Source organism: Alosa pseudoharengus, unplaced genomic scaffold (assembly GCF_046254945.1).
Source record: "Alosa pseudoharengus isolate Yale_2024_CS ecotype anadromous, Long Island Sound unplaced genomic scaffold, YU_APseudo_1.1 YU_APseudo_1.1_scf_21, whole genome shotgun sequence".
NCBI lineage: Eukaryota > Metazoa > Chordata > Actinopteri > Clupeiformes > Clupeidae > Alosa > Alosa pseudoharengus.
The window spans coordinates 33,749,719-33,776,353 of NW_027468674.1; the positions used below are offsets into that span (position 1 = coordinate 33,749,719).

At 41.0% G+C, this 26,635-nt stretch overlaps 1 protein-coding gene across 1 annotated transcript in view; it reads left to right on the plus strand.

Moving 5' to 3' along the window:
- The first annotated feature begins 223 nt into the window (after positions 1-223).
- Positions 224-26,635, plus strand: part of myo15b (myosin XVB) — a 43,742-nt gene continuing 17,330 nt past the window's right edge. The window contains 50 exon segments of the mRNA XM_076298836.1: positions 224-497; positions 637-679; positions 2,272-2,350; positions 2,457-2,538; positions 3,090-5,440; positions 5,592-5,656; positions 5,879-5,942; positions 6,052-6,161; positions 6,246-6,320; positions 6,996-7,089; positions 7,195-7,298; positions 7,389-7,452; positions 7,805-7,918; positions 8,041-8,202; positions 8,388-8,501; positions 8,597-8,655; positions 8,837-8,960; positions 9,188-9,283; positions 9,376-9,507; positions 9,610-9,735; positions 9,838-9,915; positions 10,155-10,303; positions 10,526-10,571; positions 10,718-10,842; positions 11,312-11,426; positions 11,568-11,743; positions 11,940-12,105; positions 14,453-14,510; positions 15,106-15,230; positions 15,980-16,075; positions 18,195-18,430; positions 18,757-18,926; positions 19,206-19,278; positions 19,495-19,662; positions 19,954-20,050; positions 20,152-20,244; positions 20,347-20,413; positions 20,650-20,754; positions 21,024-21,151; positions 22,822-23,067; positions 23,547-23,622; positions 23,705-23,818; positions 23,994-24,144; positions 24,285-24,375; positions 24,460-24,715; positions 24,907-25,022; positions 25,189-25,248; positions 25,384-25,459; positions 25,563-25,681; positions 26,380-26,498. Coding sequence (XP_076154951.1) covers positions 224-497; positions 637-679; positions 2,272-2,350; positions 2,457-2,538; positions 3,090-5,440; positions 5,592-5,656; positions 5,879-5,942; positions 6,052-6,161; positions 6,246-6,320; positions 6,996-7,089; positions 7,195-7,298; positions 7,389-7,452; positions 7,805-7,918; positions 8,041-8,202; positions 8,388-8,501; positions 8,597-8,655; positions 8,837-8,960; positions 9,188-9,283; positions 9,376-9,507; positions 9,610-9,735; positions 9,838-9,915; positions 10,155-10,303; positions 10,526-10,571; positions 10,718-10,842; positions 11,312-11,426; positions 11,568-11,743; positions 11,940-12,105; positions 14,453-14,510; positions 15,106-15,230; positions 15,980-16,075; positions 18,195-18,430; positions 18,757-18,926; positions 19,206-19,278; positions 19,495-19,662; positions 19,954-20,050; positions 20,152-20,244; positions 20,347-20,413; positions 20,650-20,754; positions 21,024-21,151; positions 22,822-23,067; positions 23,547-23,622; positions 23,705-23,818; positions 23,994-24,144; positions 24,285-24,375; positions 24,460-24,715; positions 24,907-25,022; positions 25,189-25,248; positions 25,384-25,459; positions 25,563-25,681; positions 26,380-26,498 — 8,027 coding nt within the window.

Here is a 26,635-nt window from a genome sequence, read left to right on the forward strand (position 1 = left end):
TGATTAGTGCAGTTGGTGCGAACTGCTCTGGTTTGGGCGTAGTTGCTTCTCAATGGAATGGAAGTCCAGACCGAATTTCCTGACCTCATATTTTGTGGGTATGGTTAAATTCGGGCTGGCTTTTAGGCCATGAAACATTGTGCAGCTCCAATATATTTATCTGGCCTTTGTGCACTCATCCACACTACGCTGGCTGCCATGGAGTGAAGCATCTCTGGATATGATGCACCTGCGGCTTATCCGGCCCAAGGGCACACCTGTGCGCAAGGAGCACCAGAAGACTAGTGCATTCCTGCACTGCTCGTCCAATACAAGCTGTCTGTCCCTTGAGACACACAGTGGCTGTTCAGCCAGGCCTGGAGCTTGCACATATGAAGCAGGCCAAGCAGCAATGCTGCTGATGCATCTGCGAGAAAACACAGTAGCCTTTTGTAGAGTGTGCCAGGGTGCAGACGTCCTGTGTGTCAGGTCTGAGTTGGATGAGGTGGCTGAGTGTGGTCACTAGGTGACGTCGTTGGACCACTGGAGAGACTGCCATCAACGTCCAGTCATCCAAAAAAAATTGTCTTAGTGGGGCAAACGACGCATCTGTGTAACATGTGTTGTCTTGACCCACCTCATCCCTCTCACTCTCAGACTCTATGATCTACGGACTAGCCAGTCTCCTTGATGGACACCGGTAGGTCATTCTTAATGCCATTTGTTTCAAATAGGTATTCGGATGCCTCAGGTCAAGGATTGGTCTAAGACTAGCATCTTATTTTGGTTCCATGAGGTAATCGCTGTAAAACCCCCTGTGTGCAGTATGTACAGCACTGCTGTAAAGCGTGGTGGAGGGAGACCTTCCTACTGGGCAATCAGGAGTGAGGCTGCAAGGGCCTCTGATGCAGACCTGGAGCCCTGCCATTAGGGAACTTGAGCGCCTGGAGGTGAAAATGTCTGAACGGCCCCTAAGCTAAGGCCAATGAAAACTTCCCTGAGACAGGTGATAGAAGATTTTTTCAGATTGATGACGGCAGGGATGACTTCAAATTGGTTAAAATTGAGTGAACTTGACTGTAAGACAGCAGACTGCATAGGGTTTAGTAAAATATAATGAGACAGGAAATCAGAAACTTGCTTTAAGACTTGTTTTCTCTATTAAAGGTCTATAAAGCGTAACATCAGGTGGATTAAGTGAAACTCTCTTTAGCAAAGGAGTAATCTTAGTCTGTTTAAATGTTGCAGAAACATTTCCTAAATGGAGGGAAACGTTCCTAAGCTTCATCAGAAGATACAATTGTAGCCTTGATAAAATGGAGAATGATGTTGGAATGGGGTACAGAAGACATGTTTGTTAAAGCCTATATTGCATCTTTTGAGGAACTGAAACAAAAAACTTCGCTTTGCAAAATCGCTGGTTTTGTCCCAATTGTTTGAACGTTACTTCCTTCCTTCACTAGTACATAGCTCCGCATATGGTTTAGGTTCCATTTCTGTAGTTGGTCATATATGGGAGTTTCAGGCAGCAATAAATAAAGGATGCATCAGTTGTCATGCATGCTGAGCCAAGTGTTTGGTGATCTATTATTACAGGCAGCTTTGTCCTCTAATTGCCTAAGTACAGGCGCTTTGCTGTCATATGAAACCACTCCACAGTGCGTTAAAGAAAGCCTTTGCTGTCGACTGTGATCCAACACATAAATGGTCTGTGGGAGGAGGGAAACAGTGGTAAAACTTGCCAGTCTTAGTCATTCACTGATCTGTTGGCTAAACCAGTTGTACCCATGGGAGGTCTATGTTTATCCAATGGTTCTCAGTTTGTACTCTTATATAATGGCTGTACATGCACAAATGTTATGCAGTCACAAAAATAATAAAAAAGTTCTGTCATCTGTGACAGCACATGTACAATTTCTAGAACTCATGCCCCCTACACATATAAAATGAAAGGACTGAAGCACATTTATGAATTTAAATTGAAGAATTTACAAATTTGATATGTCCCTGGTATTGTTTGGGATTTTGTATTTGACCTAAATAAATCACGTACTCTACTAGATAGTTGTAATTATGTTGAATGATATTGGTGATTTCAATTAATTAATACAATCTTCTGTTATAAACTGAACAGAACATAACAGACTGTTTTGATAATATAAGCAATCATACAAATATGTAATTCAATTCCAAATTAATTTATTATCAGCGCTCTCTCTTTCTCTCTCTCTCTCTCTCTCTCTCTAGCTCTGTGTGTGTGTCAGTGTGTTTATTTCTCTCATATGTCAACAGGTATTGTGACATTCCTAGCACAGCATCTCCCCTTACCTGCTTCTGCCTAACAGCTGCCATCATGAATGGCCACATAATGGTATGGGCCATCCAGCAAACTTAAATTATTCATGCTCCTGGAGTATTTGTTGTTTGTGTGTGTGTGCACGCCCAGTGTGCCTGCGGGTGTGCTTTCAGCATCTCAGTGTGAGTGTGCAGACTTTGTGTCTCGCTGCAGGATTGGAGTTCAACATGTCCATCATGCCTGTGGCTCACCCAAGAAATCTGGTAAGCATTATTACACTGATGTGAATTTTCCCTTTCTAGAGTACAGAAAATGGATGTTCTGGATAAAAATATGATTTTCTTGCATGCACAAGTATCCATTTTGTCAAACTGCATTTATTCTGTATTTGATTTATTGGACATGTATTTTATATTTCTGTTGTTGTGCCTTGTAAAGGTTAGACCTTTAGAAAATGGGTCATTGTCTCACTGGGACTGAATTCTGCTACAGAGAGGGTCAGAGAGGGTGTAGCACGTGAAACTTTGTCTTAACGATGACTGATTGAGAAAGAGATCCAGATCCAACCAACAGACACAGTCAGCTAGGGTGTGCTTTTGCAGTTTTAATGTCACTATTTATTTGAAAGCTTGGAATCCACATAGATACACAAACAAAGTACTTTTGTACACTACAGTTAGTTAAATGCGGTAAAACCAATGATCCCAGTCATATTCAGTCTTAACATTATGCTTGTATGTTTTCATTGTCCTGTCTGTTTTTCTTGCCCCACTTTTACAGGGCTGTTTTAACATTTAATGAACTTGGGGTGCAGAGATGTCTCCTGGAAAAACACTTCAGAAGAGCATGGGTGGAAAACAAAAAGGTAAAGAAGGAATAAGAGAAAAAAACAAAACACCTGAAGCAAAGCAACATAAGAAGGCAGGAAAAGCGGTTAGCAAAGTCCCCAAAAATGCAAGTGGAGAAGAGGTTCAGGGATGTATTGATGCCGATGATGATTCCTTATCTGCACACGAGGATCTCACAGAGAAGAAGAAAGAGGAGCGGGGTTGTAAGAAAAAACAGACCAAAGAGCCAAAGAAGACAAAAAAAGAGATGCAAACCCCAAAGCAAGCACTAAAACTGAAAGGCCAGCCAGGCATGATATCAACGAGGAAGGAGACAAGCAACGTCGTCACTGAAAAAGGAGCCACGGGTAGAGGCAAGAATGCCAAATCCAAACAGATCCTCAACAAGCCTGAAAGGAAAACTGGACAGGCGACGAGTAAACCATCAAAGTTTGCCAAAAGGAAAAATGTCAAAGTGGTGGAAGTAGAGGAGGAGAGATCGGAGAGATCGGAGAACGGCTCTGAGAGAGAAAGTGTAGAGGCATGTGAAGAGGAGGAGTCTGCTCCAGCTGAGCTGAGTGAAGACAGCAGTGGGGAGGCAGACAAAGAGAGGAAAGTAGAGGGGACATCGGAGGAGGACGGGGATGCACAAGGTGAAGATATAACCAGCAGTGCTGCTGAAGAATCCTCAAGGAAAGCAGCAGCTGTGGAGACACCAATTAGCAGTGAAGAAGAATTACTGACAGAGGAAGAGTTAAGTGACAGAATAGAACCTAAGACATCAGGGGAGGCTAGAGACTTTAAAAAGCACTCCAGGACACAACATATCACATCTCAACGTCTAGGGCAGAAAATTGCATTCAAATCTAAGATGCTGCAAAAAAAGGATAAACCAGATGAAGGTCCTTCAGTTTCTAAGGCCCTACAAATTAAGGGATTAGGTTTGAGCAAGGCTGAAGCAGCAAAAGGAAAATCTCAGATTCTTCAGTTGGCAAATAAAACAAAGTCATTGACCAAGACAGACAAAGAGCCAGAGGCAAAAGTATCTGCTGTCAGTGGCACCAAATCTCTTTTTATGATGACCATGAAAGGAAAGGGAAAAGATAACAAGGAAACCCCAGATGTAAATGAGGAGTCAGCTAAATCAAAAGAAACTGGAGAGGACATACAAATTAAACAAGCTACTGGCCAGACAGAGAACCTTAAGCCAGTTCAGAATTTCGCAAAACTGACCTCTAAGTCATCAAAACAGAAAGGCATGACCACATTGCGCCGTATGACTGGCTGGGCACAGAAGAAAATGCCACGGGGTGGCAACATACATCGGAGGATGAGAGCAATCACACAAGCCATTGGAGTATCAAAATGGCTTGTAGTGCACATATCCAAGAAAAAGAGTGGCTCCTCCAGCAAGAAGAGCTTTTTTCAACAAAGAATGGCTATGCGAGTAGCCAGTAGGAGGAATAGACAGAAAAACTCCATGTCCCAGGAAAATACAGCTGGTCAGTCCGAGGATCCTATATCATCACCTTGTGAAACCCAGAGGGGTCGAGATGAAAAGACCAATGCTGGGGATGCCAAATATGCAATAGTATTTCCAAGGATGAATAAAAGGGGCCAGTTGCAAGGAAATACACCTACTTTTGCAAACAGAGGAACAGAAGTCCCAACTGAGCCAAGGCCCCCTAAACCAGGTGCGCGTCTGGTGCTTCCCGCAAAGCCAGATCTCAGCGTTCTTAAATCGATTAAAAAGAATGTTCCAGAAAGTAAGCCAAGCAGAAATGAAAGCACAGAACATGTGTCAACACCGACCAAGGACAAGGAGGAGAAAGTAACACTGAACAGCAACGAGGGAGCCAGTGTCCTGCAGGCAGCGAGAGACAAATTAGGCTCCTCACAGTTCAAACTGTCCAAACTGTCCTTGTCAAAGCCTATACTAGCAGGCGGTCTGAAAACAGCACATATCAAGGATGGAGAGGACGGAGAGAGGAGTATGGCTGCCCCGTCTGCAGGCCATGAGGGGCATGGACAGCCATTGGACTCCTCTATATATGAAGAAGAAGCTGACCGAGAGGTGGCTCAGCTCATGGGGGACGGCCTTTTCTTCTCTTCCCCTGATGTCCACTGGTCTCTCAATGATGGAGCGTTTGGTGACCCTCAGGACTGGCTGAGGACAGAGAGTCTGCTGCCTCACCAGACTGTTGAGAAGCTAACTAAGTGGACTGTGTATCAGGATGACGACAGGGCTCAAACCGTCCCTGTGGACAATGGTAGAGGACCATGGGAATCAGAGGATCCCACACAAAACATGCTGGAGAGCAAACTAAACAGCACCCAGGTACACATGAAGTGCATGGGCCTTTCACCTGTAGCTACATTTGACATTCTCCTTACTGACTCACATCATTAATGGTAATGGTATGTCAGGTTTTAATGCCTCTTCTACCGTTCCTCTTGCACCTCCCTGTTCTTCATGTTTTGAGCTGTAGGTGCTAATGCCAGGCAGTAGTCACGCTGTCGAGGTAGATGAGGTGGAGGATCTATCACAATTAGAGTGAGTGTTCCAGTTGCCCTTTTTCTAGTACATTATGGCATTACAGTACATAATTATGCTCTCTCTCTCTCTCTCTCTCTCTCTCTCTCCCTCTCTCCCTCTCTCTCCCTTTGCCTTTCTCTCCTGTCATTAATCAATACAATATATCTGTATGTGCTTGGTAATGTTGTCCCTGATTCTTCACAAACTCTCCACCAAATCTGACTACATGTTTGTCTCCAGTGAGGTATGTGAGAGCTCTGTCCTGCTGAATCTGAAGAAGAGGTTTCATCGGGACGCTATCTATGTAAGCATGAAAACCTATTTCCTTATCTCTCAGTAGCAGGGACATTTTTTCACCTCAATCTGAATTTCTCATTTAAATATTCAAATTATATTATATTAACCATTCACAGACCTATATAGGAAACATGTTACTGTCAGTAAACCCATTCAAGCCCCTTCAAATGTACACGGAGGAGCTCAGACAACAGTACCAGTCTAAAGAGCAGCAGAGAAACCCTCCGTAAGTAGACTTAGTATATGCATGATGAGGATACAACTGTTCTACACATTCATGTTATTTTTATCAGTGTATGAATCTTTTCAGCCATGTGTATGCGATTGCGGATGCAGCCTTCAGACAGTCTCAACAATCATCCCAAGAGCAGTGCATCGTTATAAGGTGCAGAACACTGATGAAATGCATGTTCTTGCACTTCATTGTAAGTAGCTTTGGAGAACATTAGTTAATACTTAAGATTCAATGCTAATTTTAAAGCATTCGTTCTGTATTCCTGCGTTGATATGTAGACCCATTCTAGGTTAGGATAGGATGGAGATCGAGGAGATCAGTAGGGTCATAAAATCTAATGTGCAGGCAAACATCTTTTAGTTCACCCTTTATTAAAAGAAACAGTTTCACAAAATGTTACCCACATTTTCACAAAATGTTACCCCCAATTTAAGATCCTCCCTGCCCCACCACTGTCATGGACATTCAACTGTATTAGACATTGGTAGTCTGGTGTTACATGACTAACTGAAGGGAAATTTAAAATAACTTCAAAATAGCCTTGTCATGGTGTTTAGGACTATGTATTGGAGTTCAATGCATGTATGCATTAAAATTAATTAAATATTTATAAAATAGAAGGGAATTAAAGCAAGGAATGACAATGTAATGGAATGAAATGGAATGTACAGTATGCCATACATTATCCTATGGGATGTTTTAAAAAATGTTTTAATGCATTTTTTAACGGGGGAAAGTGAAACATGCAGTCTCATTCATAGGGGCATTTCCTCCATGGATACCACAGAATACACCTGCAATTTGATACTAGCTTTTCTTATACAGTGGTCAGAGTGGATCGGGGAAAACAGAAGCAGCCAAGCTAATTGTACACTACCTTAATGCCATGTACCAAGGCAGAAATGACAACCTCCGGCAGGTGAAGTGTAGTATTTGACTTTTAATCCGGAAATGAACATGATCTATGTATAAGTAGTCATATACAGACTGAAAACAAGCAAATTTATCTTTTCATATATTTTAGCCTATGGATGTATTACCCATTTTGGAGAGTTTTGGTAATGCCAAGACTATTCTGAACAACAACTCGAGTCGTTTTGGCAAGTACCTCCACATCCATATTTGCCAGTAAGTTGTAAGAAGCTAAAGATGGAAAATGTGAGTGAAATTTTCTTTCTCTAAACTTAAACCTTAACTCTGACGTTGATTTCTTGACAGTGGTGTTGTGGTTGGTACTTCGCTATCAAAGTATCTACTTGAAAAATCACGTGTTGTCTTCCAGGTAATGTAATTGTGTCCTTTACAGTTTCAGAATATATATTTTGGACAGACTGCACAAAAACAGAAGTTTGATGTAAACATGTAATTTTGCATAGAATTTATCATAGAAGTATGGTCTAAACAGTTTTAACATTAACAGTTGAACCATACACTTTCAAGTGTCAAAACTGCAGTTATTTGAGTGTCAGCATTGCAGAGCAAATTTCTTGGTGTTCATATTTTCAGTATTTTGGACATGGAACTGCATTTGGACACTTAACTGCATGTACAGTTTTTTTTTTATCCCATAATGGCTGTTGTTGTAAGGGTGTCTTGCGTAATACATTTTGATATTGCTGTGATAATTGCCCTAGGCCAATGAGGAGAGAAATTACCATGTCTTCTATGAGATGCTGGCAGGGATGAAGGAATGGAACAAACAAGATCTTTATCTTCAAGGGGCTGAGACCTACTATTACCTCAACCAGGTGCTGACATACAGTACACATCATATTGGATTATATGACATGGGGATGGTGTGACGGGATGTGGACCTAGTGTATGGTGAAGTTCGTCTCCTGATATGTCTCTTGAATCTGTACTGGTTCAGGGTGGGGCTTGTGAGCTGAAAGGGAAGCATGACAAGCAGGACTTCCAGCTCCTGGTCCAGTGCTTAGAGACCATTGGTTTGCATCCCGATGAGTTGTCAACTGTATGGTCCATGTTATCATCCATCCTGCAGTTAGGGAACATCTGTTTCCGCTCTTATGAGGTGACACAAATATCCAATTGATCAGACAACACACCTGCCATCTTATGCCCTTAATAATGATAGTAAATTGTGTGTGTGTGTGTGTGTGTGTGTGTGTGTGTGTGTGTGTGTGTGTGTGTGTGTGCGTGCGTGCGTGCGTGCGTGCGTGCGTGCGTGCGTGCGTGCATGCGTGTGTATGAATGCAGAGTGAGTCATTTGAAGTGGCACAGATATTCAGTGAGTCTGAGGCCAGGCGAGTAGGCAAGCTGTTGCAAATCTCAGCTGAGGCTCTGCAAACAGTCATCACACATCGGGTCACAGTGAGGACTGACACACATACAGTATACTATCAATTCTGAACAGGGCTGAATCTCACTGTATTTTATTTGAATGGATATTTATGTCTGTGTTGCAGGAAACTATTTATGACAGAATATACTGCCCCCTCTCTGTAGAAAGTGCCATTGAATCCAGGTATGATGTTATGTTGTGTAGTTGAACAGCAGTGTTTATAGAATTGTTTATGCATTTGAGACCGTGTTTAAGGTGACAGAGAGAAAAAAAGAAAATGTGTCAATATTTTCTGCATGTTATATTTTTTCTTTATTTCTAAAAAACACAGTATGTTTTGCAATAACATTTTGTCATTCATCAGGGATGCCATAGCTAAGGCTCTGTACTCTGTACTGTTTGACTGGCTTCTGGAGCGAATTAACCAATGGCTAATTCCTACTGAAATGGACAGCACAGTTGGAATTGTCGACATCTATGGTTTTGAGGTCAGCTACTTGAGTTGATCTCCTTGTAGTGTGTAAACACTGATTACAAATTAATTTCGCTAAGGTGAATCAAATGTCAAACCAGAGTGGTACAGAGATGGTACACAAGCTTACTTGTAATGTAGCCTAATTATGTTTATAATTATAAAAGTTGTAAATAAGTGACTAACTTTACACATACAGCGGGGGAAATAATTGTGCTGACAAACTCCATGTTCAACTTCCAGGACCTAGCAGTGAACAGCTTTGAGCAGCTTTGCATTAATTTTGCCAATGAGCAGCTACAGCACTTTGTCAACAAAGCAGTGGTGTCCCAGGAACAGGTACTTTTGACAACGCATATCTGAAAGTCTTCAGTAGGCTTGATGATGATGTGCCCCATGTGCTAACTGCTCTGTCTTCTGACTGCCTTCAGGAGGAGTACAGCACTGAGCAAATTGAGTGGTATCCTGTGCCTCTGCAGGACTTTAATTCCTGTCTGGAGCTGATCTCAGCACGCCCTCATGGTATCCTCCGCATCCTAGACGACCAGACCCTACTCCCTCAGGTGCTTTTAAATCTTACTTTTTATCCAATATGAAAAAATAATAAGCTGTTGCCATGACTCTGGGTGATAGATTCAGTTATTCTGATTCTTTATCTGTCACAGGCAACTGATCACACCTTCCTACAGAAGTGTCACTATCACCATTGTAGTAGTCCTTTCTACTCTAAGCCCAAAATTCCACTCCCCGTTTTCACTGTTTATCACTATGCAGGAGCAGTCACCTATCAGGTAGTCTGTCCTTGTGGTTAAGACATTTTGCATTTCATCATGCTCTTAAATAAATATATGGTGAGAAATTCTAACTAGTAAATCCTCTAATTTTCTTGATAGGTCCAACATTTTTTGAACAAGAACTATGACCAAATCCGTCCAGAGGTATTAGAGCTTTTTGTTCGAAGTCGACAAAAGGCAAGTTGAGTGTTTGCCACAAGGGTCACACATGTTTTGTTTTGTTGCTTTGTACTAAATCCTCTTGAACAATACTATATATTTTGATTGTATTACTGTACATGGTACACATGGATAAGCTGGTATCCTCATAGTACTTATGTCATATCTCTATACATATCTACTGTCATATCTGCTTTATTTACTTGCTTACTTGCTACATGCTTCATATATTTAACCTGCCGTTTCCTTGCCAACAGATAGTGTCTGGGCTGTTCCGTGAGGTCCAGGAGCGCCATCAACAACAGAAAGAGTTAGGATCACGGGGTAAAGGTTTCCGGCACCAAGCCTCAACAGTGGCTTCACATTTCCAACAGTCACTGATGGAACTCACCACCCGACTTGAGAGGTGATTAATCCTACATGCAAATGTCAATGATGTCAATGTATGTCTGTATATTTTTGCATTCTTACATTAATCACGTTTACATTGTATATCTAATAATCCAGTTCATATTTTTAACAATGAGATTTCCTTTAAAATGCAAGGAAATTATCCAGTGACTCTAAACTAGTGGTACAGTATAAAGATATAGACAGACTAGTCATGTTCAATTGTGTCTTTTCTCAGATGTAAAACTACCTTTATCCGCTGTTTTAAACCAAATTATATGAAGGTAAGCAATTATGATTATGTTTAATTTCTTTAATAGCAAAGACTGTATACAATATTCCATATCTTTTTATTTCCTTGCACTTTGTAATGATGTTAGAATATTACAGAAGATATATTTCAACATCACATTTTCCTGCATGGTGCAAGTTACCAGGAATGTTTGACATAAACTACATGTCAACACAGCTGAGGCATGCTGGGATACTGGAGACCATCCATATTAGGAAGGAGGGATTCCCCATACGCATCCCCTTCACTTATTTCATGGAAAGGTATCGTTCAAATAATATTAGAGTATTATCAAGCAATATGGCAATATAAAGCAATATCCAATGACAACCCTACTCTGGAATCCTTCTCATCCAATCAAGAAATTAATCAATAGTTTGATCAGACCTAATAAAATCCCAGATAGCAAGAGGCTGGTGGACCGACTGTCGGCCCATGGGGGGCAGATCTGGCGATACGCTAGTGTTTTACTCATTGGTTTTCTGGCAGTCCACTTTATTTATTCAGTTATATTTCTTCCTTAATTTTTATAACATTCCATGACTTTTCTTAATATTCACAAAAGTTAAATTAAAGGCAATGGCAGTGGACCCGAAGTAGCACAACAATGGCGGCAAGTCACCCTTGGTTCAATATCTGCAAACCTTTTTTGCTATCTGGGATATATTAGGTGATATAAAGATTGCCTATATAAACATTTCCCTCGCCTCACCTCAACTCTTTGGCCTTTAGGTATGGCGTTCTTTTGGTCCAGCGGCCGCCTGAGCAGTCCGATAAAGAACAGGTTGTGACTTTGTTAGAGACCATTGGGGTTGAAGACGGAGAATACCAGCTAGGACTCACTAAGGTGAAATTATCACTTAACTCATCATAGTATTGTTTTATATTTGGGGTGTTCATGTCTTAGCACAAATTGCAAGGTGACAAACATCAATGGCAAACATCCTTCCAAATTCTCTCCCTCACACACACACACACACACCAACAGGTGTTCATGAAGGAGGCCCTGTACCAACGTGTGGAAGACCGTTGGAGTAGCACACAGACGTGGGCAGCGGTCACCATCCAGAGGAACATCAGGGGTTTCATCTGCAGACGTAATTTTCGCTTCTTCAAACAAAAGGCTATCGTCATCCAGTCCCATATCCGAGGCCATCAGGCCAGGTAAGAGAAAAGACTCCTATGAAACCTGGCCGGCTGGGCGTTTACACTGCTACAACATTTGACATCTCTTCCATTTTGAGGCGTTTCTAGAAATGACCTAATGAGGAAATAAATATTCAACAATAGAGATACCAGTCATTTTTATTGTCTCCTCTTTTCTCCTCACTGACTGAAACCTGCCGGACTCACATAATAGGAAGTATTACAAAAGACTTAAGCGCTCCTTCACTCAGTTCTGGGCCGTCATGATGATCACCAGGAACACCATTAAGAGACGCAAATGGAGGGTAGGGGTCTGAGACGGAAATCTTAAGATTCTCACTTCCCTTTCACTCTCTCACTCTCTCTTTCTCACTCTCTCTGTCTTTCTATTTTTCTTTCTTTCTCTCTACTGTATCTCTCTCCATCTCTAGCACCCCCCCTCCCCACCCCGCCCCACACACACACACACCATTTCATTTGTAAACAGTGCTCACTGATGTATGTGATCCATCAGGATACCAGGCAACCATTTGCATGTTATTGTTAGGATGGAAATATGTCCTGCCTAGTCTACTGTCATATCTGTATCTACACTAGTTTAGGTAAAAGTCTAAGGTTTCGTCACCAAAAACTTATCTATCATTACATTTGACAGTAATTATCAGAGATCTCAACAGAGTTTACATAAGTGAGCAAAGCAAAATGTTTATTTTGTAAGTAGATTCATATGCCACTCTTTTTACCTGTTCCATACATTTGTAGGGGGATAATTTTATTTTTATGCCTGAACAAAATTATATTTCATGTGAAATATGTGTTTGTGTAAAAGGTATTCCTTCAGTCCAAGATTACAGATACCTTTCTCACAATAATAGTTGCCTTTTGAAATCCCCAAATCCATCAAATCAATAATTGAAAAAGATTTGAACAGCAATTTATGTTGCTTTATGATACTCAATACATTCATAGTATTCAATAAACTGAATACCTATTGAAATGGAACTGCTTCACTTCAGAGTGACTTCTTCACTTCCTCTCTCTTCATAACTTTCCTATGTGATCTGCATGGAGATGAAGGCATACACATACTTAGACGTCGGACACACCCCACACATCCAACTCCCAGATGAACACACCCTAATATAGCTATCTTGGACTTCAAACTCTTATCTTGAGCTAAGAACTCAGTTCTCCTTCATTTCCTCTTCTGCTCGCATATGGATTTACTTGTCGTAGCTCTTACAACAGGTAAGCCTCAATTCACTTCAACTTAACTGAGTTGATAGACTGAATGTATGATTGATTGCATGGTCTGGAAGAGGGATAGATAACATGTTATTGTTTGTGTACCTTTATTATTGTTTGTTATGTATTGAGTTGACATTATTGTAAATGCGTGCACACACACACATACACACACACACACACACACACACACACACACACACGCACACAACATATATAGATAATACACATATACACATATACTTTATGTTTAGCTTAGTAGTCTATTTTGTAGTGAACAGCTTTTAAATATTAACAAAGGGTCAGGTAATGACTAGTTTGCTATTTATTATGGCACCTTATTATAAAGTGTTACCAAGTGGTGTGTGTCTACTTTCCTCTTCTCTCATTTTTTATGGTGTGTGTACTTTGTCCTCTTTGATTACGTATTTACCAGCAGCATCATAAACTAACATAAGACAAGTACACTGTCCTGTGTCGTTTCAGCTCAGATATTTTTCATTGGTGTAATTCACCAATATCCATATTATGAAATGGTTTGGAGAAAAGAAATACTGTTACCTCTATTCCTTGTAATGTTGCCTCTCTCCAGAGACTGCTTCATATAGATGGGGCCACCCATTCTTATAGCTGATTATGCTTCCTCTTGTATCCTCTCTGTGCTAATGGTTTTGGTATTTTGTTCTGCACAAACAGTAATACAATTAATGGCATTTTCTGAAGTGATGATGAGGAGGATACTTTTTTCTGTGATTGTGCCACCCCGCCCCTCCCCTAAAAAAAGAAATAATGAATATCTGTGTTTGTTTTAGCTAGTTTGTTAACATTAGCACTCCCTCTAAATACCAGTATGAAGTATGAATTATGTAGTTAGTAGTGTTCTGTGAAGAGCAGAGCCAGCCAAGCTTGGGGACCTTTGACTCAACTGCTATGGGTGGAGCACAGGTGTTCCTTATGACCCTGCTGTTTAAGGTGGAGTGTTATGAGAGAGGCTGTTCCTCAGCTATAAAAGAGTGGACCTAAGAATAGAGTCATTTATTGAACGCTCTAGAAAAGGACAGAGCAGGTAAGAAGCAAGCTCTCAAAGGTAATGGAAAGGGATAGATAACACAAAACCTTTTGAGCTTTCACAAATCCAAATATGTTGTGCAATAATGTCAAGAATGTATGTAAGTATTACCTTCAAAACACTGTCACTGTCTAATGTGTATTTCTGTCTATGCTTATATAGATTTAGACTTGTAGACTTGTTGTCATATGTGCTGAATATAATCATAATGAGCACATATGTTTTTCAGGAACACCCAAAAAAGACCAGATCAAAGGCTACTGTCAAAGCGCAGTATAGTGCTCTAGGCGCTATGGTGAGTTCCACTTCCTAAATTGCACTTCTACAGTATACTGAAATGTTATTGGAATGCTTTTACACTGTTACCCATTTAACTCTCCAATCTGAGCTGGGAGTAACTCTTGTGCTTACAGGATGTTGGTATGTTGGAGATCCCTGCAGAGCTGTCTGCCAGATTACGGAGTGCCGGAGGTGAGAATTTAGAGCCTGTGTCTGAATATGGAGGTGACTGTGGTCTCCAATCACATTGTACACTATAGGTTACTGTGCTCTGCTCAGCTCAAATCTACGCGCTGCAGGCGATTGTCACATACTAGCCTATAGAACTGGAATGTCATATCAACAATATCGCCGCGGCGGTGTTTGCGAATAAGCCCTATAGACAATAGTAACAATTCAATGCAAAATACTAAGTAATTACTAGCGGTGAAGAGTTTGATTGGGGATGTCCTGGGATATCGCCAACTCATGGAATGCCTCTCATCCAATCAGATAATAACACATACTTTGTCCGGACCTAACTGATGTATAAAATTGAATTTATCTGATTATCACTCCATTTATCTGATTATCACTCACGTATTATCTTTTGCATACTATCAAGTATTATCTTACAGTACATTTACATTTAATAATATTACAGTAATCACAATAATATATTACATGGTGAGGTAATCACAGTAATCATGGTAATATTACATGGTGAGGTATTCCATCAATTCAGTTCTATAAGTGTTGTATATGGTTTTGTGTACAAATGGCTTCCTGTTCTCGTCATGTCTCGCAGGACGGCCACAGGGGTCTAATGTGACAGAGGTGGCTCCCCCACAGATCAAAGCTGAGCACAGTCTTTCTCTGCCTCTTGACATTGACAGCTTCCCTTTCTCACAGTATGCGAACACAGTCTTAAAGGTAAAATATTTTTTAGGAAACAACACTCAAATTTCCCATTATCTAGTGTTCTCTGCATTGATAAAGATAGATTGTTTAATAGCCACACAACCAAGGCTGCTGGAATTTGGTTTCTGCACAATGGGTTAAGCTCTGCAGCATATATATAAGTATACAGTATATACTCTTTTGATCCTGTGAGCGAAATTTAGTCTCTGCATTTATCCCAATCCGTGAATTAGTGAAACACACTCAGCACACAGTGAACACATAGTGAGGTGAAGCACACACTAATCCCGATGCAGTGAGGGGTTAGGTGCCTTGCTCAAGGGCACTTCAACCGTTCCTACTGATCGGGGTTCAAACCGGCAACCCTCCGGTTACAAGTCCGAAGCCCTAACCAGTAGGCCACGGCTGCCCCCAACACCCCACGGCTGCCCCCGTCATTCTGGGATTTCATCTGTGTGTGTGTGTGTGTGTGTGTGTGTGTGTGTGTGTGTGTGTGTGTGTGTGTGTGTGTGTGTGTGTGTGTGTGTGTGTGTGTGTGTGTGTGTGTGTGTGTGTGTCTGTGTGTGTGTATCTATTTAAAATCAGAGTTAAAGTTGCCTCATATTGGGCAGACACTTTTATCCAAAGCAACACTTACTCAGTGGGTTGAAGAATTGAATCCGGGTTGACTGATTGTCAGTTTCTATGAGCAAGTCTGTCACAATACAATCATGTGTGTTAGTATGTTAAATGTATATACTGTATATACCCATTTCTATTAGGATGGCTGGTGTCAGGCTCAGGGCAACTCTCTACAGAGACCTCTTACATATTTGGACCCTGAAGACAGCCATGTGGCCTTGGACATCTACAAGCTGGTAAGTCTGGCTCCTGCAAACATTTCCTCAGCTTTAACCTTGCAGGGCTGGTGTTTCATGGTTTAAAAGATTTATATGGTGACTAGTTGGCTTTGTTCACTCACTTATCTTCCCCTGATCGAAATGCACATACTGTAGCTCTTTACCCATGTTCCTTTAGGCTGCTTTGGTTCTTTGGTTAGGCATTTAGGCTACTGGCACCACATGTTGTACCATGAAGGTTTACGAATCCCGGGTACAATATGAGGCACCTTTGCCACAGACGCCAGCCAATTGTACATTGGTCTTTTTAAAACAGATAGAGCCAGTTCAAAGAGTTGCTGCGTCTCAACGTTGTTTGGCAACCATTCTGATAGAAGAAGTATATTTCTTGGCGGAAGAATGGTTGTCTATGAAAACATGGGTACATTTCTTGTTGCTGTGCCTTTATTTTATGAAATCTTAAGTATTAACCGTTCGCATCGTGCCTTACCACGCCCCTTAGCTGTTCTAAAGTCACTGGAACTTACGGCCTCTCACCGTTTATTGCTTAATTGTATGCTGCATCATGTTGTGTCCTGTTAAATGGGCTTGGTTGTCAATCAAAAGTTGTGAGAAATTTCCTCCTGATAGCACAAGGAATTTATCACCTGAAACTGTATTTTATATATAGTACTATATGTTATTTATATAAAAACACATATTTTGTTTGATTCCCATAATTTGATATTGGTGTGAGCGTGTATGTGAATTTTAATGTTTATTATTATTATGACCGCCGCACAGCGAAGCTTTGTTTCAAATTTTTTTTTTTTTTTTTTTTTTTTTCCGCATGGCCAAATTTCCGCCAATGAGTCCCGGGACACTGAAAGACCGGGGTACACGAAACTTGGTGGGCATGTAACCCCACATGGATAGCATGGAACCATCGTTTTTCATTTTGATCTGTAGCCCCCCCGCTGGACTGGACCCCCCGAAAGGAGGGTAGGGCAGACACAGTTTTCTGTGAATATCTCGAAAACCGTAGGGTTTAGTAGGACCATTTTTTTTTGTATGTTGATCTCAAGGGGCCATGTCAACCCATTCCATAACCACTAATTTCATGTATAGAGCCACCTAGTTAAACACAAAAAAGTAAAAATTAGGTGTTTTCATCACAATATCTCTGGCTGACAAGGTCAAAACTGCACGAAATTAAAAGTGTAGGATCATTATGACACCCTCCGAATGCATGCCAAGTTTTGTGTACTTTCGTTCATGGGGGGCCTTACAATAAAATAATTTATGTGTTCATTTAGTGACGTACACCAACAAGGATTCCCGGGACACTGAAAGACCGTGGTACACAAAACTTGGTGGGCATGTACCCCCACATGGATAGCATGGAACCGTCATTTTTCGTTTTGATCTGTAGCCCCCCCGCTGGACTGGACCCTCCGAAAGGAGGGTAGGGCAGACACAGTTCTCTGTCAATATCTTGAGAACTGTAGGGCCTAGGATGACCATTTTTTTCCGTATGTTTGCCTCCAGGGGTCATGTTAACCCATTTCATGTGCACACATGTGCACAAACAGATACACACACACACACACACGCATACATTCACAGTAATCATACGTATGACACATACTCACACAGTAGACATATGTACGCTTGCATGCACAGGCACATACGCAGGCACACACACAAGCACGCACACACACACACACACCCACACACACACACACACTCACACACACACACACACCCACACACATAACATAAACATAACACAAACAATCAAGAATTTCTCAGAATTATGAACAGGCAAGATGGAGGTGGGGTTGTATAAAATTAATTTTACATGTGAAATCTATGAACTAATCATGTTTTGGTACTTGTTGTCTAGCAGATACCAGTGTGGATAATGCAATTTAGTGAGACAGTTAGAATCATATAGGCCTTTCAGCGTGATTTCTTTTTGTGGAAAAAATGTGCTGGACTGGGCGGCGGTCATATTTTGTACCGCTCTGCGGTACATCTAGTTATTATTATTATTATTATTATTATTATTTAGTAGTAGGAGTAGTAGTTGTACCCTAATAGTAGTAGTATATGACAAAGTATATAAACATTAATGTGAGAAATCTCTTGTCTCCAGATACTTAGATTTGTTGGTGACACAACCCTGAATGGTTGGCAGGAGCTGATGCTGGGGAATTACATAGTAGAGAAAGGCCAGAATAGGCCTGCCCTACGGGACGAAATCTTGGCTCAACTAGCCTACATCACCTGGGGCCGGGAAACTGAGGAGGGCGCCTCGAGGGCATGGCTGCTCCTGGCCTGCTGTCTTAGTGCCTTCACTCCCTCTCCATCACTGGACAAACCTCTTCTCAAGTAGGTCATTCTCCAAGCTTTAGCCCTTATCTTGGGTGTATATATTTTAATTCATTGTATTGAAAAGAAAAAGGATTTTTTTCTGAAACCAAGGAATTTCAGTTGGATTCTAATGAACAGAAGTTCTTATACAAAAATGAAAAAAGGAATTGCAGAGGCACTCTTTTTTGGATTCTCACTTCACCTGTCGCAGAAGAGCACCTGAGCAAGGAACTATCTAAAGTCTCCTGAGCGCTCTAAGCCCCTTTGTGTCTTCTTAGAAGTTCTTATACTTTCAAATGTGTCCCAAGTACCTTGCTTAGGTCTGTCTTTTATGGTGTGATCAGGTTCATTTCAGACCAAGGTCCTGAGGAGTATCGCTCACTATGTCAGCACAAACTACTTACATCCCTTCAGCTACCAAGTCCAACTGCTCGACGTTACCCACCAACCCAGTTAGAGTGGACTTCCAACCAGCGCAAAGGGAAGATGGTGGTGAAAGTGAATACGTTCAATGGTAAACTATAGAAATGCTAATTTTGTCATTTACATCCAGGAATTATTGGTCACAACGTCTGGGAGTGATTACATTAGAAATCGTATCTTGAATATGGGACAGGAATCTACATTAGAGTTGTAAATATTACAGTATCAATATCTGGGGTGGTAGATGTGGTGGGAAAGGCAAAAACTGTTTTGACTAAACATTTGACCATGTTTTCCAATCTATGTGTGGTGGCAAGTTAATATACTGCAGGATTCAAATAGTAATACAGTGAGTTTGATGTCTTTGTAGAGGAAGATCTGATGACTGAAGTGGATTCATGGACCACAGGAGAACAACTGGCTTCCTGGCTACTGCAGTTCAGGTATAATACAGGAGGAAATACTAGTATAAATGTACTTTTGAATTATGAAATAGCATTGGTCTTTTACCTTAATAGGGTAACCATGGTCTGTGCTACAGTATATGGACTCTGTTATGCTTGAAAATGTATTTGCAAATTGGTTAATAAGTTTCTGTAATATACTTTTGTCAAGGCTGTCTATGTCATTTCCTTGTTATTCATATGTAATGCTAATAGGGGTGTGCCAGAAAGACCTCGAGGCTGGTCAGTGTCTTTGCTGTCAGAAGATAGTTGGACAGACCTCATTGGTTGTGACTTTGTTATGGACCTGTTAGCTGGAGTGGAGACTGATGTTCGCCTTGACCAGCCCTCCTCTCATCCTGATTATCTCTTCAGCAATGATGGGTGAGCATTTGCACCACTCTATGTGCAACCTTTTTAAGTTAAATGGTTAATAGTTAACAGCAGTGTTTATAGCTTCACACAGCTCTCTAATGCATCATTCAAATTCCAATGCCTTGCTTACTCATCATTGTCCAATATGTATATTTCAGTTTGGTCAGGAACAGCAGAAAGTTAAAATGTAGAAAAATGATTTGTTAGACTTAAAAAGATTTGAAGGTATGTTTGGTCCAAAAGTACATTTGTCTTTGTTGTGTTAATTGCCTTATATGTTTTGTATTGTTATTGGATTAGTTTGAGCATGACTGATCTGGATGACGAGATCCCCCCTGCCCCTCCCATGCAGGCCCCTGGTCTACCACCAGTGACCAGGGCTGACTGGGACAACTATGCACAACCCAGTAGAACACAGGGTATGTCTAAACCTCAAAAGAATAAATAGACCACTGCTGTGAGCTGAAGGCTACATGGTAGTTTGCACTGTACAATAAGGAAGTATCTTTGTGTTATAAAGGATCGAGAGGACGGCCAATGGATGCTTATGTTGATGACCTCTTTGATCATGTGCTGGACCAAGGGCCACCGGTGCGTACTGGACATTATCAGAATTTCATTCAATCCAAATACTTCTGATCTTGACTCAAGCTGTGTCCAACACTGCAGCTCATTATGGTGCTGTGTTTGTAGGACATGGAGCGAATGGCTATGCTGAACCGCAGGATGAGGGGAGGAGGAGGCATGTTCCCAGCAGCAGGTGTGCTTCGCCGCAAGATACTTCGCTTTTTTATTATGGTTTGATGGTTTGAGTTCTTGAACTGCTAGATGATGTATTTTATTCTGTTGTGTTGGTCTGTTATTATGCTACTGTGGTTATCAACTATTATCCAGAAATATATAAAGTGTTATATATAGTACTATAGTTTAATATGGCCACATTATTAAAATGAAGTGATGTTATTCATCAAAATGTATGCTTTTTTTGTTTTGCAGGAATGCCCATGAATCCTATGATGGCAGGTTATGGCAACCCAATGATGCCAAATATGATGTCTGCTGCCTCCATGCCCATGACCATGCCCTATGCAGCCATGCAACGTACATTACCTAAGTGAAATAAATACATGAGCCTTGTGAATAAAATGTAGCTCAGTATTGCTCAGAAATTATGCAATTATGTTAGTTTCTAAGTATATCTGGATAAACTACTCTACCCTAAATAGGGGGCACCATCCAACACCTTAAACTAAGATTTAGATTTTGTCCCTTTCATTATTCAAATGTAACATGATAAAGTTAATCTTTCTAATTTACAACCCCTATTCTGCAACTCTCATTATGTTTTTGTTGTTTTTTGTGTTGTACAGCCATGATGATGCCAGGTGCTTTTCCTCAAACCACCACCGCTAGTTTTGGCACAGGCATGCCTGCAGTAAATTCACAGCAAATGACAGCCTCACAACAATCTTTCATAAATGAGCAAGCACGGTTGCTGGTGAGTATGTTGAATATTGGTATTTTTCTTTTAAATATATTTTTGTCTAAGCCTGTATGTTAAACTTTGTTGTTAACGTTTGTACTGTATGTTACAGTTTTTTTCAATCGCTAACAAGAGCTTACCCATACTTCAGATACTTTTTCTAAACTCTTAACACAGACTCACACCTACAAAACACAACTGGCCAAATGGATAATTTTCTTCTCAAAAACACATTTTGTTAAATATACTACTAACACATCTTTCTTTACCAAAACACTAGGAATCTGACTCGGTTTCAAAATACTGGCTATTGTTGACATTACAAAACCTGCATAGACTTTTATGTTTCAGTTTTACAGGTATTTGCATGCAATTTTTACACTAAATTTCTTGGTTGGGAACTGTATGTCCACATGTTATGTTCACATTCAAAAGCATTTTAGTAAAAAGCAAATCATTTTTTTTTCTTTACTGTTTAATACAGGAGGTACAGAAATACTGTTTACAGTATGATAGAACAGAAAAAGTTTTACAGTATTGCAATATTTAGGGTGAACAGAATATCCATGAAAAACACAAGCATTCTGAACAAAAAACAACAGCAAAAAGCCCAGATAAAAAAGGGGGAGCTAAAAAAAGCACAAAATTACTGTATCTAATCTCTGCGATCTTCAGGGTTAGGCCACATGTTTCATCAACATTGCATTGATTACATGGTCAATGATAGTGGCACGAATTTCATCACTGACAACAGTTCTTGCAGCCAAATGGAATGCCACCACCACACATTCTTACATCTCTCCCTTGCCCTCTCCTTGGGCCTGCTCTCCTCCCTGACCCTGCTCCAACATAAATCAGTTGTGTGTCAATTATTTAATTGTTTGTTTATTATCTGCTGAGATATATTGTTTTTGAACTGATATCATTGCAGAAGCAGAGGTTTTTATACTGTATCTAAGGTTTGGAATGTTGTTTTTACTATTGTGGGATGTTGTGTGTTAACATTTGTAAATAATGCAAAAACAATCCATAATTTTGTTGGGAGGTATAGAAATAATTGTATTTAGAGTTTTGAAAATGTGACAACTGGTTGGACAAACGCTTGTTAGCGACTGAAAAAAACTGTAAACTGTTCGAGTTGACGAGTACACGCAATAAAAGGTAAAAAGAATAAGAAAAATAAGGTTAAGAAGCCACCAAACGGCCCCAGCTGTGGCACAACTGGCTGGGGCACCTGCACCGTACGCCGGCGACACGGGTTCGATTCCCGCCCCGTGGTCCTTTCCAGATCCCACCCCTGCTCTTTCCCATTCGCTTCCTGTCACTCTCCACTGTCACTATCATTAAAGGCATAAAAAGGCCAAACAAAATATACTTAAAAAATTTTTTTTTTAAAAAGAAGCCACCAAACAACTATACAGTGCATTGCTTTGTATGCACTGTAACAAGTTGACAAATAGCCACCAAATAATTGTACTGTGCATTGCTTTGCATGCAGCGAAATTACATAATCCACCAGACAGGCAGATGCAAACAGACTTGGATCTCACCAATGACGTAAAAATGCTTGACAGTTAGCTGGCCTGGCATATGTCAGAAAATGAATGTCTATGGTTGCACCACAGCTAAAGAATGCATGGAAGTCAGTGAATGATCAGTCTAATTGACATACCTCTTTCCTTTAGGCACAGCAGATGACTGAGCAGGCCCTGAATCTTTCACAGCAACAAGCTCAACAGCAGCAGCAGCAGCATCAGAGGCGCCAGCAGCAACAGGAGTGGCAGGCCCCAAGGGAGAGGCAGAGAAGCCCTGACCGCCCCAGGCAACCTCAAGTCCAAACCCCAAAGCCCCCTCCTGCCAAGGTGGAGTCTCCACCACCTCCTCCTTCCCCACCGCCTCCCAATCCCCCAGCAAAGCGTCACACTCCAGAGGTACGTGCCATAACCCTCTGTGTGCATTTGTGGGTGTGTGGACCTGATCTTATGATTGACAGCAAGCTTGTTGTGGTGTTCCACCATGTATCCAACAATCTTATATGTCCATATTTATTTTATGCTTTTCTCTAGACTTTATTCTTGCACTGTTGGACTTACTCATTTGCACCATCACCATGACACTCACTCACACAGAGCACCTTACCTTACTATGCACAGAGAATCCTATCTGGACATAGATATGTGTTAAAAACAACTCATTTGTTTTAGGAGTGTACTACCAACAACAGAATTGTTCATTTACTTTTGTTCATTCATCCTTTGCCCCAAAAATAGTAAATAGTTCCAATCTTAGTCTTGGTTTCTCCTGTAGTGAGAGAGGCTATATGTGTTTGTTCACACAATGATTTGTATTTGTGTGTGTGTGTGTGTGTGTGTGTGTGTGTGTGTGTGTCTGTGTCTGTGCCTGTGGACAGCCAGAAATAGATTTGTCAAACCCTGAAGAGGAACTTGAATCCTTCCAGGAAAAAAAAGAGTTCTTCCAGAAAATTGGTGAGAAGAGGTCCATGAAAAGATATGTCCAGATTTTAATGAAACTGAAAGTACTTAATTCAAATTAAACTCTTCTTTTCAGTCTCCCAGGATGTCAAACCAAAGCAACCAAAAGCACCCAAGCCTGCAAGACCTGTTTATGTCAACCCACCTCCACCCAAGCCCAAACCCAAACCTCCATCTCCAGTTAAACAAGGTTGATACCCTTCCTCTTTCCCCAACTATGTTATCTTTTACCTGCATTAAACCAGCATAAATGCTATGACAGACATTTCTCACTTCATCAAATCAACATTTAGATTGTGGTAGGCATAAATGGCCAAAAACAAATGTGTAATTAAAAGTCACCAGCTTGTTCCTCCATGTCACAGAAAAGCCTGCCCCAGAGCCCCCAAAGGAGCCTGAGCGGCCGAGTCCAAGACCTGTGTCTCCCATGCCAGAGCCCAGCCGCAACATCCGTGACATCATCAAGCAATACCAAAACCGGCCTCCTCCTGAACCCAAGGGATTCGAGCCTGTTAGGTACAGTAGGATAAAGCTAAGCACTATGCAATACGCTAGTCAATATGCAAAACGCTAAGAAATATGCTATGGGTTTATTATGAGTTTAAGTTTTGTGTGTTATTGTTATTGTAGGAGTAACAGTGCTTGTTCAATTTCAGAGTTCCTGCCAAATCCTTCGTAAAAAAGAATGACCCCAAAGAGGAAGCACTTGCTATTCTCCGAGCCAAAGGTCCAGTTCCACAACAGAAGGTAATACTGTATAATCATGAATTCAGTCCTTTTACACAATATTGTCCGTGTGCATGTATAATTTTGATGTCATTCTTTGAGCAGAATCAGTGGACCCCTCCACCACCACAGCCTAAGGTGCAAAAGCTGCCACCACCTGCACCAACCCAGCCACCCCCTACTCAGCCGCCAGCACCTCGCTCCATATCTAACAGCATGAGGCAGAAGCAGCGTTCACTAGCTGATCTCTTTGCGTCTCAGCGCACCCAAGCACCACCCCCACCCAGTCCTGACTTCCCTCCATTCCCCCCTCCCGCTCCTGCCATCCCAGACCCACCGCCTACAGCTGCACCTACACTTAGTGAGGAAAAAGAGTATTTTTTTGTGCATGCTTAGATAAACGAATGACAGTAGCAATAAACGTATACCTTTGAGAAGTGCAAATTACAACGGCATCTACCAGTCTAAGAGAACTGTTTCTACAGCTGTACTAGAATATGTTTCAGAGGCTGTGTGCTTTCCACAAATATTGCTCATGCTTTGTTTATGCAGGTCAATACCACAGACTGTCGGATGAGGATAAAATTCGCTCTCAGCTCCACAGATTTTCTGCCAGTGTATACTTCTCTAACTCTAGTATGCCAGGTAGACTCTTTTTGAGGAAGGAGGTGAGCTGGATATGAATTTACTACTTGTCTGATTTAAGCATTTAACCAAGGACATCTTACAATAATAATACAGCATATCAAATAAATGGTCTATTGTTTGGTCTGTTGATTAAGTTACTACTGTCAACAACATTGTAAACTTTGGATAATTTGGGCTTTTTGCTAGGTTTTCTATCCCAAAGAGAAGTTTAACCACACATACATCCTTAACTTGCTTTGTGAGCAGGTAAGTAGGCTACCCCACTTCATGTTTACAGGCATGTTTGCCTATTTTAAAAGGCTTAACTAATTTAGATATGTTTCATTTCATAGCAGGTTTGCCATAGATTATTCAAACCGCCTGTCAATCTTTTTGTTGTAGATAATGAGAGACACCTTCTCTGATTCCTGTGTGAGAATTACTCGTGAAGAACGCCGCAAGATGAAAGATTTATTGGGTGTGTAAGCTGCGACAGATGTCTGGGATAGACCTACTGCACTGATGATTTACCCTTTGTGCATCAACAGTTTTTACAGATAGTGTCATTGTCATTTAAACAGGCCGATTCCAAGTAGGTAATAGCATCAGCACCATACAGGATGATACTGTGAAGAAGAGAGTTATCATGGCTGCAAGAGATAACTGGGAGAACTACTTCTCACGCCTCTTTCCTCTAAAGGTAATGAATCCAAATAAAGTTTATGATTTATGAGATGCAACGGACATTTATGCTCCTCTCACTGTTGTTACATTACACAGTTATTGTTACCAACAGTACAGTAAGGTATTACAATGGACCATTACCATTGTGAAGACTTTCGACATGTATGGGCTGAAATACTTTTGACATGTATGGGCTTCTTTCCCAGCACCGGTAGCTATTTTCATATTCCCCCTCATGAATGATTGCAAAACAGAGACATTGTAGGTAGGGATGTGGGACATGTGCCACACCCCGTCCATCAGCTTCCATTTGCCACTGCATCAAAACTTGTTTATGTCCGTTGTGCTAAGGAAGTTATGTTTGGTGCGTATGTCTGTCTGTAGACAATACATGCTAAAACAACAGGCACGATAATGCGTAAGGTAGCCTATGTTCACTTTAGTCAAACAGAAGATGGACCCTGCTTGATTTGGGCTGTCTTTAGGGTATTTCTGACAAATTTTCCTGGGAGAAAAATCCCTCAATTGTATCGGCAGTCTCGAACACGTCTAATAGCCTGTTGCCCCCAGCGTTCATGTGCGCTATAAGTGCACAGCATTTGACCGTTTTGGACCACATTCCTAGCATCAGACAGACACAAAACATTCACTGAAATATAACCCTACTAGCTGATTTTTCTGTTTTGTGTCCTGTCTTTTGCCTGGTTGGAGCAGGAGGGGGTCGTGGGAGATGCCCAGATCCTAGGGGTATCTCATCGAGGAATTAAACTGCTGCGTGTTGCCAAGGCCACAGGGATCAACACCAAACACCTGAAGAATCTCTGCAGTTACAGGTGGCTGTCTTTCTAAATATAATATGTATAACGAAATGTTTCAGAAGAACTCACTTTGAGCCCAAGGTAGCCCTAATGGTTAAACATTTTACAGTTGCATGTTTCAAAAATATTCTAACATTCAAAAACTTTGTGGA